This window comes from Lactuca serriola, chromosome 1 (assembly GCF_051521515.1).
Source record: "Lactuca serriola cultivar US96UC23 chromosome 1, Lser_US96UC23_V15, whole genome shotgun sequence".
In the NCBI taxonomy this organism is placed as follows: domain Eukaryota; kingdom Viridiplantae; phylum Streptophyta; class Magnoliopsida; order Asterales; family Asteraceae; genus Lactuca; species Lactuca serriola.
In genome coordinates, this window is record NC_136408.1 from 15,031,001 (window position 1) to 15,043,458 (window position 12,458).

The 12,458-nt window shown below is 30.8% G+C and overlaps 2 protein-coding genes across 3 annotated transcripts; one reads left to right on the top strand and one right to left on the bottom strand.

The window, feature by feature from the left end:
- The first annotated feature begins 1,675 nt into the window (after positions 1-1,675).
- Positions 1,676-6,238, top strand: RANBPM (SPla/RYanodine receptor (SPRY) domain-containing protein). Of its 2 annotated transcripts, XM_079003306.1 has the most exons (11): positions 1,676-1,885; positions 1,986-2,417; positions 3,844-3,990; positions 4,098-4,184; positions 4,488-4,533; positions 4,725-4,801; positions 4,950-5,124; positions 5,259-5,327; positions 5,463-5,522; positions 5,614-5,700; positions 5,785-6,238. In XM_079003306.1, exons 2-11 carry the CDS (start codon positions 2,002-2,004, stop codon positions 6,061-6,063), a joined length of 1,443 nt encoding a protein of 480 aa, XP_078859432.1. In that variant the 5' UTR covers positions 1,676-1,885; positions 1,986-2,001; the 3' UTR covers positions 6,064-6,238. The 2 variants fall into 2 exon arrangements, with proteins under 2 accessions (XP_078859432.1, XP_078859359.1); XM_079003233.1 differs by having other exon boundaries at positions 1,676-2,417.
- Positions 6,239-10,838: 4,600 nt separating this feature from the next.
- LOC145055077 (TonB-dependent heme receptor A) lies at positions 10,839-12,246 on the bottom strand. Its single transcript, XM_079003398.1, has 2 exons — positions 12,074-12,246; positions 10,839-11,226 (listed from the first exon to the last, which is right to left on the bottom strand). The coding sequence occupies exons 1-2, from the start codon at positions 12,147-12,149 to the stop codon at positions 11,003-11,005; spliced, it is 300 nt and encodes a 99-aa protein (XP_078859524.1). The 5' UTR covers positions 12,150-12,246; the 3' UTR covers positions 10,839-11,002.
- Between the last annotated feature and the right edge of the window lie 212 nt (positions 12,247-12,458).

Sequence of the window (12,458 nt, forward strand, 5' to 3'; positions counted from 1 at the left end):
TGTTTGTATGACATGATAATAAGTATGTTGTAGCAATTGCATAAAAATTTTAAAATATATATACTATAAAAATGTGGCATTAAACTAGTTGAAGGTGTAGATATGTAGACAAAAGATATGTCTAGGGTCTAAAGTTGATAATAAAGGGAAAAGTCAAAAATGACTTTGACCTCATAGTACCTAACATTAACCTGCTCTACGTATGTAAACAAGGGATATGTCCAGGTTCTAAAGTGTTGTTAGAGCATCTAGAGGATTTTTTATAAATCTTTTTGGTATCATGTCATTGCCAGTTTGTTAACACCTAGCTATAATACAAGAGTTCTTTATACTTGACATACTAAACATATTTATATTATATTATTTTGTTTTTTATATTAGTTAGCTTGATTATAATTGGTTGAATATATTTAGATCTTGGTATAATGGTTACAAAAGTTCTATGAAGTACTTATTAATTAACAAGCTTTCTTGTAAAAAGTTTGAGTGAAAAAGTTTCCACTATAGAAATAGAGCTTTATTAAAACGGATTTAAAAAAAATCTTATTATGGATTCCTCTTAATAAAGAAAAGAAAAATCAAAAATAACTTTTGACAACATGATAGTACTTCAAGTTATCATATTTTTTATTTTTGAGTTTTAGATTTATGATTTTGAAATTTTACAAATTTGCGAATTTCTTTCATAGATTAGATATAAGAAATTCTTTGATTTTTTACTCTTTACTTTTTCTTTATTTTTTTAAAATGGTTTTTAAAGACTTATTAAAAAAAATCAAAAATTAAAAAAATGAGTTCTTTGTTTATTTTTGCAGATGTTATCTATCATTTTAGAAAAAAAAACAATATCTTTTGGTGATTTCATGAATGATTTGCTAATTTCTTGAACGATTTGTTCATTTCACAGATCTTATTTATAAAAAATATTGCTATTTTGATGGTTAAACTAATTTTTTTATTATTATTTAACTATAATAGAAATAGATATGATTAAATATATTTGTCTTTTCTCATGTAAATTTATACATAAAATTTACATAGTTTGACTCAAATATATTCTAACTAATCATGATATTTTGTTTATTATTCATTCTAAACTCATGTATCTTTCAAATCCGATCGATTCGTGTCTCTCTCTTTTTTTATTATTATTATTATTATTATTATTATTATTATTGTTGTGCTAAAGTATAAAATTCATAACCAATTGCTAAATTCTCCCATCTTTTTAAATATATAGTAATAGAATAGAAGTAAAAAAAATCATACAAGTTACTCAATCAATGTTTTTAAAATACACTGGATAAAAATTTTCCATCGAAATACAAAACGTTTTTAGTTATATTTGTAAAAAGGTATTGTTTTTATTTTCTTTAGAAACTTTGATATATATATATATATATATATATATATATATATATATATATATATATATATTTGCAATAAACATAATTAATCTTTTTATTCCATAACTTAATTCAATTCGTTTGTTCTCTTGTAAAACAAAGTCCGATGAAAATGAAATTCAATTTTTTTTAAGCATATAGTATTAAAAGGTTAGATACATAACTGAAAAGGTTTTATAACAGCAAAATATTTATTTTTTTCTTAAAAATATGTAGTATTATACTTACAAATAACGGAAAAAGTTAGTATGAAAATTGGTTTTAATCCCCCTACGGCCTACGGCCTACAGCCGAGCAAGCGAAGAACATTTCTATTGCTTCGTTCCTAGAGACGCTAAACTCATACGCAACACACACACACACAGACTTTCTGTATTTCACTCTACGAGAACAATATATAGGAGGAGAGCCGGTACTCGTATAAAAATATATTGAAACTAAATCAAACTCCGTTCTTGATCTATTCCTTTTCTTTCAGTGTAAGACACATCTTCAACTTTTAGGGTTTCAAACTTGATCAGAAGATTTCTCTTTCGTTAGGGTTTTGTGCGTTCATACATGTGTGTTCTTGAATCTTAGTTCGAAGATTGAGAAAATGGTGAATGATTTCGAAGGCGGACGACAAGAAAAAGACATCGTAGGTTCGTATTTCTTGGAGTTATGGAGATCGAAGTCCAAGAAGGCAGCTGTTTCGTATGCAAAAGATGTTGAAATGGTGAATTTAGATAATGAATGCGAAGAACTAGAAGAAGAGGAGGAGCCTGTTCCAACGGAGCTTGATACTCTGAACAGTTCGGGTGGATTCTCGATTGTATTGCCGAATAAGCTTTCGGTTCAGTATCCGACTGTGAATTTACATGGCCACGATGTGGGTGTTGTTCAGGCCAATTGCCCCGCCCCTGTCAAGCGTCTTCTCTATTACTTTGAGATTTATGTCAAGAATGCTGGCGCGAAAGGCCAAATTGCAATTGGATTCACTGCCGAGGGTTTCCATATGCGCAGACAACCTGGGTATGTATGCGACAACCGATCATTCTTGATGCATATTCATCTAATCCAAAATAATTGACACTTTGTTAGTTAATATGCGCTAGATACTTGTAAATTATGCTTGATGCATTAAAATCTGTAACCGCTATAGTGATGATTCTTCAACTTCAAACCAGAGTCTTTATTTTCATAAGAATTCTTATCATGTTGCAAATGAGGGTAGGTCTGTATTGCAACATGAGGCTTTCTTCTATTTTCAAGTGGCTTCTATCACGTCCATGGAGTAGAAGATGAAATGAGAAGACATATGAGATGAAAATAAGAAAATACTTCAATATAAAAACCATTACAACGCCCAATACCTCTCTCTACCTTATTTATCCACTTGCTCTCACCTTTCAATATCAAACCGAAAAAGAATTGAAAACAGAAACATAAAACATAACGGTTAACTATCCCTCTACCCAAACTGATCTTGTTGCTCCTCATCCATTATCCTTGCTGGAAGCTACATATGCTGCAATTTTTATGCGAGTTCCAGTATTAGTGGTTCATGATGGGTTCAGATGTTTTTGCTTTCATTAATCTTGATAAGAAGATGCAATTTGAATTCACATGGTAGCTCAGGAAGTTACTCAGAAATGTATCTTCTGCTAGTGATGAAGCTGATTAATTGTACATATTACTAAATGGGAACTTATTGATTATTTGGTAGTGTGAGTTCCTTGCAGTAGTCTTGGGTGCCACAAATAAGCCTACAATAATTTAGTTTTAGTCTATAACATGAACTTGGTCCTTAGAACGGGTTAATTTGCATATTTTATATTGTTTGCTTTAGGATAAATTCTTTATCAAAACCAACAAACTAGAAAATCAATGTTAAACTAACTGAACCCGTTTAGGAAGAGTTATGTCAAGAACTTGGAATATCCTCTAAGGCCAAATATTCATTGGGAATAATTACGGGGTATGGATGACATTTGACTTGGGTAATTATGTACCTTTTGTTTTACTATTAACTTAAATTAGTTGCTATTTACCAGGATATCCATTTTATAAAGATCGAGACTAATGGTAGATTTGGGGAGTGAGGGGAGAAGGAAGCAAAATTAGAAAGAAACACAAGAAAGGACACTAGCTACTACTCACTTCTTCCCTTACAATTTTGTTCACATTAACATAAGAAGCTGACTCACTTTAGAGTTTAGAGTGAGCATCAATTTTTGAGGATCATTTGTAGTGCTTAGTTTTGAATGTTACCTGAACTTTTCAAAGGAATATGAACCAAAAGGCAAAAGGTTATTGGGCTAATCCACAGTCCACACACATCCTCCATGACTCATCTTGTTTCTAAACTTCCATTTATCTGTGTATTTTAGAATCCTACTTTTTCATTTCTTTCTGTTAGAGCATTGTGTACTTATTAAGGCTTTGTTGTTTGTGATAGGTGGGAAGCAAACAGTTTTGGATATCATGGGGATGATGGGCTGCTTTATCGAGGACATGGAAAAGGAGAGGCTTTTGGCCCAACTTATTCCACTGGTGATGTGGTTGGTGGTGGTATCAACTATACTTCACATGAGTTCTTCTTCACGTAACATTCTTACTTAAATTCTTATTAACTGATTGAGTTTCTTATATTTGCTTCTCCAATAGTTCTTCTTTCAGACATTTTACAGTAAAATTTGTTTCTGATGCCAGAAAAAATGGTCAAGTGGTTGGAACAGTAGAGAAAGATGTAAAAGGTCGCTTATATCCTACAATTGCTGTTCATAGTCAATATGAGGAGTAAGTTTGTTCTTTCTTTTCAACATTCAAATTTTCTTCATACTTCATCTATAATTTGGGTTTGAGCGGATTGCCCCAACTGGCTATCATTTTTTTGGAGTACGCGTTTCATATATATTCATTTAAGTTTTAAAATAAGTTTGAGCTTCTGCTACTTGAATAGTTGAATGTATGGTTTGGTTATATGTATTGGGATTTCATTGGATGATTTGTTTTTGTTTTAAGCTTATTAAGATATTTTGCCAGTGTCCTAATATCCACAAAAGTTGATGTTCTTTTTTGTATGGTATTATTTTATTGCAGGGTGATTGTGAACTTTGGGAAAGATCCCTTTATTTTTGACCTCAAGGTAACATATCATTTTTCAAGTTCTTTTGTTGTGTTTGGTTTTTACAGATAGCTTTCTGCAATGTATTTTATTTGTTGTTATATTTGGAAAAAAAAGTTAAATGTTTATATATATTTTCTTGCATCATATATTAGATAGTTCTTCTTATGTGGTGCAATATAACAAGATTTTGTGTTTATATTGGGGAACAGGCATATGAAGCAACTTTAAGGGCAAAACAACAGGCGGTTATTGAAAGAATACTTATACCACAGGCAGCCAGTTATGGGTATGTTCAAAAAATATTGGATTTATTTTAAGTCTGATCCTTATCAAATTTAAATATTGGATTGGAAGTTTAGTGGATAATCAGGTTCTTAGATAGTTTTGTATATCTATAGTATTTGTATGATGATGTAAACTAATTTGGTTATCAGAATTATTCGTTCCTACCTACAACATTATGGGTATGAGGAGACTCTGAATGTGTTAGATGAGGCCAGCCAAACTTGTATTCCTCCTATTACTACTACTACTACTACTGGTGTTCATGATAATGGCTTCAATGAGTATGGCGCGTATGCATTAAACCACAGAAAAATTCTGAGAAAGGTATGAAATGGATCATATGGTATATGCTTATGATATGATTTCGTTTTAATACAACATTGATTGATGTTTTTTTTTTTAGCTTTTTCTTCTTTAAATTATGTTCCTTTCTTGACTTATATTAATATTTTTTGAAGCTAATCAAGGATGGTCAAATTGATGATGCATTTGCTAAACTCCGTGAGTGGTATCCCGAGACAGTTGAGGTAATGATTGCATTAGAAACTCTCTTATTATATTTTTCTGTTGCTTAATCATATTCATATTCATATTCATATTCATCCATACAAGAAAATTAAGCATATGGTAGAAATGATGAGAAATTTTTGGGCTGTGTGCAGGATGATACATCAGCCATTTGTCTTATGCTACAGTGTCAAAAGTTCATTGAACTAGTTCGGGTAAAATAAAATTTCCAACTTTAAAGACTTATCTATCTATCTATCTATCTATCTATGTCAATTGTCTGAAAATCCATTTGGTTTTTATTAGGTTGGGCATCTAGAGGAAGCTGTGGAGTATGGAAGGAGTCATTTTGAGAAGTTTTATAAGTTGAAAGAGTATGAAGATCTAGTTAAGGTGATTATTCCCATAACCTTGATAATAAATTGATGAGGATGAGGAGAGGGTATTTATGTCTTTTGTTGTATATAAATTTTGTAGGACTGTGCGGGTTTATTGGCGTACGAGGATCCAAAGAAATCAGGGGGGTTGGGATATCTTGTGGAGGATTCACAGAGAGAGAACCTGGCGGATGCAGTGAACGCCATGATATTGTCAACAAATCCAGAGGAGGCAAATACTAAAAGAAGCTGCCTGCATTCATATCTGGAGAGGCTGCTCAGACAACTCACAGCTTGTTTCTTAGAAAAGAGGCTGCTCAATGGAAATCAAGGGGAAGCTTTCCATCTCCCAAGAGTGCTCCTTGCTAAGAACAATTAACACACTTGTTTTTTCTTTTTAGATCAAAACAGATTCTTTCTTTCATTCTCTCTGTCGATATATGTCTGTCCGTCCTCTTGGGCCTTTCTATTTTTTTTTTAAATGTTTCCGTTGTAAAACTAAACCACCCAAATATGTACATTTTCTGAATTTGTAGCTGCTATTTTGCATGGCATATTCTGCTTTTCTTCTTAATTTGGGTTTTTTTTTTTTGTTAGTATGGATCTTTCAAGCTTAATAAGGAATGCTATGTTTTATGCAACTCCAGAACATTAAAAACAACACTCACAAGAATGAAAACAGCCACTCATTGTATTTCAAGCATACAATCAGTTTTGAATGTATACTTCTTTCAATCATCTCACAGCCAACATTTTTATAAAGGAAAGTTAATGCTGTATTGTCTAAAAGCTTAATAATTACCAAAGCATGTCATCTTTCAAGAGTTCACAACACTAAAAATCATGTAAGAAATTGTAGATGCATCCTTTTATGTTACGCCAAAGAAAGGGTTTCAAAAATAGCAATCCGCTTTGGTGAAGCTACAAATTTCATTTGCCAAAATCTTCAAGAAGCTGTTCCAAGCAACAACTACTTTGCTACTGATAAGGTTGACCAAAGATGGAACCTTTTACCCATTTCAATCATGCAAGATTCATCCAAATTCACCATTTTGCAAATAGATGATCCTCCATAAACATTACAGGCTCATGATTATGTTCATTATTTGCAAGCTTCAACCTCTCCAATCATCATCACTTTATAGTAAGTTGCAACCAAATCACAGGTTAAAATAATTTTTGATACATAGCCATTTAGTTCGTCTTTGTTCATTTAATAACAACCACCATATACTCAAGAAATTGTGCCGTATTTTGCACGTACTCCATAAAATTTTTACAATTGTCCAACAACTAACAAATGAAAAAAAATCAAATTATAAAATTCAGTAATGCTTACAAATATATTAAATTTATCCAACTATAAATATATACATGTTCAACGTGAAATGCATTATCATCAATTGACATGAACATAATGGCAATTTATTTTCTTTTTGGGGCACCGTATGATGAAAGTCTTTGGTTTGAAAGAAATTAGTGCATTTCATTCCGAATATGTTGATTATCAAAGTAAAAGGTAAAGATTCTTTTTCGGAATTAATGAAAGTTAATAATTATGCCGTGAATGGTGGCATAAGTTATTAATAATGTCCGTGTGTAAAGAGGCCTTTAGACAATTGTTTCATAGATCCCTCTTCATTCATATAAATCGTCACATCATGGGAGTTTGTCCAGCCAAATAAAGTGAGGATATCCTTAATTCCACAATGCTCTTGATGATATAACTTCATTGTAGTCGTGCAATATGTAATTCAGTCATACAACATAGGGATATCATATATTGCATCTTTTGTAAATTGTAAAGATTGAAAGAGTTGTTAACATGATTTACCTACAAAACACTGCAACCCACTAAGCACGTTTACAAAACCGGTGCTAGCTTAGTGAAAGCTTGAAAGATAAATGTAAAGCTTGAGGAAGCTTACTAGTAGTAGAGGTTTCTCCGTGAAGCAAATATAATGGCTAAAGTCTTTGGGTTATATTTTGCAAGTCTTTTGATATTTTCATATATCTAAGCTTGGATCATTAGAACTATATAGGTAATTAAGAGGTAGTGATTTACAAGAAATTACCTAACTATGCTTTTGATCCCTAAATATGATTTTAGTTTAGAAAATTACATTTTTGGTCCCTGTAGTTTACAATGACTTAATTAAGCCTCTATAATTTTTAGTTTATAAATTTACTTCCTATATAGTTTTTAATTTAAAAAAAAAGATTATTTAGAGCTTTTGACCTTGTAGTTTCTAATTTAGGAAATTTCACTTTTGGTTATTATAGTTTTTAATTAATAAGTTATATAGTAAAAAATGAGTAAAGTACAATTTTGGTCTATGTGGTTTGTGTTGTTATTTATTTTAGGTCTAAGTTTGAAATTTTTATGTATATGATCATCATGCTAGGCAAAAATTGAATGTTTGGTTGCCTACTCAATTAAATCTCTCTAAATGGCCATTTTAGGCTCATTGTTGTCTTTTTCTCATTTTAGCTTCTATTATATAATTATTTTTTATTTGTTTTATTAGATATCTCCTCTCTTTGCATTTGTTTTTTTAATTATTTTACGTGTATATATCTTAAAATATATGAATTACGAAAGTAATTTTACATATGAACATCTTATATTAGCTTATTCGGTCGGAAATATAGGATTAATACACCAGGCACAACACATGGGCCACCTCCGCTAGTTTGTATTTTATCCGGACTCGCATGCATGAATGGATGCAATCAAGGATGACAACAATTTTTATCAAAAAGAGAAAAAGAAAAAAAAAACTTATATAAATTTGTATATTCCATTGTTTGTATACGTTCGATCTTATTTATTTAACTATAATTTGTGAGCTAGTAATTTTGTGCAATAGTCAAACTTACTAAATTTGAAAACTTTTATGCTTTTATCTAATTAAACCGAACCAATGAAAATAACTTTTTTTTTCTATAATAAATCTTCCGATTCTAATAATTTCAATAAATGAATATGTTTATTCTCTTTTTACTATATGTCATCTATTAGGTCTCCTAATTAATATCATATCACTTGTCAATCTATTATTGATTCTCCATTTTAAATTTTAAAATTTAATTTTCCAACTCTAATTACATTAAATTAAAATAAAATTAATACATATTAATATATTATAATATATGTATTTATATAAATCAACAATTATAATTTATATAATTAGAAAAATATCCTTTAACTAATAATATTTAAAACAATTTATTAATAATTTTGAGTTTTTATTAACAGTTTAATTAATTTTGTAATCGTGGTTCCCACATGTTCAAGAACCAAAAAGATCATATGCATTATTTCATGTAAACCTTGTATGGGGTGTAATGTTGACCAAATTATTGGCTGATAACTATAATGAAATATAAGGGTGTGTATGGGGCGGTTTGGTTCGATTATTGGTCAAAACCGAACCATAACCGTTATGATTGTTTAATGCATTTTGGTAGCCATTAGGTATGGTTAATATTGGTTATGGTTAATGGTTTTTGTCGGTTAACGGTTTTGGTTAATGGTTAATATTGGTTAACCACAAATGTTCAAATTAATATAAATGGAAAAAGTATATTAGCATAAAAAATGAAAAAAAAAAATACAAAAAATTCTTCGACGCCAATGTTTATAACCTAGCTTATAGTAATAGAAAAAATGTGTGCATTTGATACTCTGAGTGAGATAACACATGGTCACATACAAAATGAAAAACATTTAATAAAAAATATAAAACATTAAAAAATAAATTGACATTAATAATTTTATATATTGATAATTGATATTAACATTAAAATAAAGCCAAATGTTCATACATGTTCAATGCGATTAAATCAAAAACTATAAAATAAAATAGTCAAACATTCATATTATGTGTTATCTGGATTAAAAAAAAATCAATCACTCATATATATTCAATGTGATTAAGTAAAAAATCGCAAATAAAAAAGCCAAAAAAATACATTCTTAATATATCACAAAGTCAAAAATAACAAAAAAACTTAACTTACCTAGAATTTTTTATTGTAAAGTCAAAAAATCCTTTGAATAGGTCTATAAAGTCTTCGATTATGATTATGAGTGTGAAGATTAAACTAATTGTGAATAATGTTTACAAATTGTAGAATTAGCCAATTAGAAATTACAACATTAATCAATAATCTAACTCAATACATGATTGGAAGATTGTATGTGTTTGCATGATCAGCCTTTGATCGTTTGATTGCTGGTTCGTCTCATAATAAGTGAGAATTAATTAATTATATTTTGAAAGTTTAATGGGTCTTAAATAAGTTTGACTATATTATTTTATATATAATCTATCATTTTTATATATTAAAATATAAAGTTAGCGGTTCGGTTAATAATGGTTCGGTTGACCTATAAAACCATAACCGAAGCGTTAGTTATTGGTTAACAAAAATCAGAAACCGAACCAACGGTTTTTAAAATGGTTTGGTAATTATGGTTCGATTATATTCGTTAATTTGGTTTTGGTTCGGTTTTTTGGTTAATATGCTCACCCCTAATGAAATATTTGGTTGTTTAGTTTACATTGTACTTTGATGAAAAAAAAATCACATGCATAATGTTCATTTCTAGCATCTTACTTTGATGTAGTTTTCTTTCAAGGGCATGATGTTGTAATTGAAAGAAATGACACAGAAGGGTAAAATGGTCATTTTCATCATTCAGCACAAAAATTCAGAGCTTCCAACTAAACATCATGTTAAAATTCAAATCTTAAAAGTTCAGACATCTTAAAAATTCAGATCTTATCAATGTGCCTTCAATCTCGTTAGTTGTTAGACAATCACAGGAGTTGCAAAATTTTTGTACAAAAAATAATAATCAACATACTATATGGAAAATGTCAGAAAAACACAACCAATTACCAAAAGAAAACCACTATATTAATTTTATGCCCCTTAAAATCCTCCCTTTTGAAACCTCTAATTGTGTTCTCAATAAGATGTCTATAATAGGTTGTGCAGGTCTGTTACAAGACATTTAATAATAGGGTTTTTCTGTATGCAACAAAATAATGTTGTGCTTTTCTGTAATTATATAAGATGGAACATATTTAGTGAAGAAGAGACTAGAAATCACATCACATAATACACCGAAAAAAGAAGCAAGAATAAGAAAAAAAAACAATTTCCAGAATAATGCTGAAAAAACATCACATGTCAAAATCTAATGAAAATGATTTGAAAACGTATAACATGCAACAAGACATTCATTAAGTCGTCTGCATTATTGAGATTAAACACAAGGGGAAAAGAAAAGAGTAATGAGGGGGGGATCAACCAGATTTAGCCTTGTTTTGCTGGAAGACAACAGCAAAAATTGGTACTCCAACACCAATGCTGAAAGCAGTGAAAACACCAAGAGTCATGGTCAGCTTCTGGTTCTTCATGCGGTCCAAGTTGTACATATGCTTTGAATGCAAGTACGCTGGCTCATCATGACCATGTGCATGTCCTCCCATTCTCTTTGCTCCAGTCGAATGGATACCCGCTCTTTGTACTGCATAAAAATATTCCCATATTATCTACTCACTCAATACGTAGTCATATAATCATATCATGTTTTGTGAAGAAATTGTTGTAACAAGGATTAAAATATGGTTGATAAATATAAACGAACCAATAGTTTTGTAAAATATTCAACTTTGAAGCACTAACAAGTAACAAACAGATCCCATTATAAAAGCTATCTATCTAAAAGATAAGAATTTGACTTGTGCATTTAAATTTTTCTCAATTTCCATATCCACCTCAGAGGTAGAGTTTAAAGGGGTACTAGTATGAGAACCAAAATGTCATGACTGATGTCGTTGATAGATTCAGAGAGCTGAAAGATTTTGGAACAATTAAAATCTTTTAGACATCAATATGATGCAAGTAAATCGTCACATGATGATGTTTTTTGTTTTCAAGTTTATAAACAAGGTAAGCATTGCTGGTTTAAAAACAAAAGAATCACTGATTCATTTCTCCAACTTGAACGGAATGCTGCACATACCCCAAAACGGCGAATTTTCACAAGCACTTTTAGAATAATTTCTTTCCACAGAAAGCAAACCAAAGTAATGAACGGTTGAATACGTCAAAAAAATCATGTTATAATCAATAGGATTCAGCCAGATCTATACACAATACAGTAAGCATCGTGCACATAGATCAGTAGACAAAATCGCATTAAAGTGCGATCCGAATGAACCAACACCACCGTACGTTTAGTACGCTACGAAATACAAACATATAAATATCGAAAAGTCAAATCAATCTAGCACATACCATAATTCAATGTTATATCGAGGGGAAATTAATACCTAGAAACCTATAAATGAGATTAGGGAAGGGATTTTTACCAGACTTAGCGAGAGACGACTCGGCAGAGACAAACAGCTTTGAAGCGCATGATCTCAATCCGTTGTTCAACGCCATAGATACCGGTTAACGGTGGTATTGATGCCGGAAATAGAGAGAATAATGAAAGAATAGTCCTCAGGTGACTCGATCAGGAAGCAAAATTAGGGGTGCGGGGGATATAAAGCATAAACGGAGGAGCAGGGAGACTGACTCGTCGGCAAATTTGGGCCGTAGTTTAGTGGGCTAACAAATCTGTACTCGCTTTCCTTTTTCGGATATGTAACATGACCAACCCCTGAAGTTCAGCACAATACTAGGAATCACACAAACGTCTTAAAAATTACTAAAATGCCCGGTTTCGAGAAGACCTTGCTCAAATGCAAA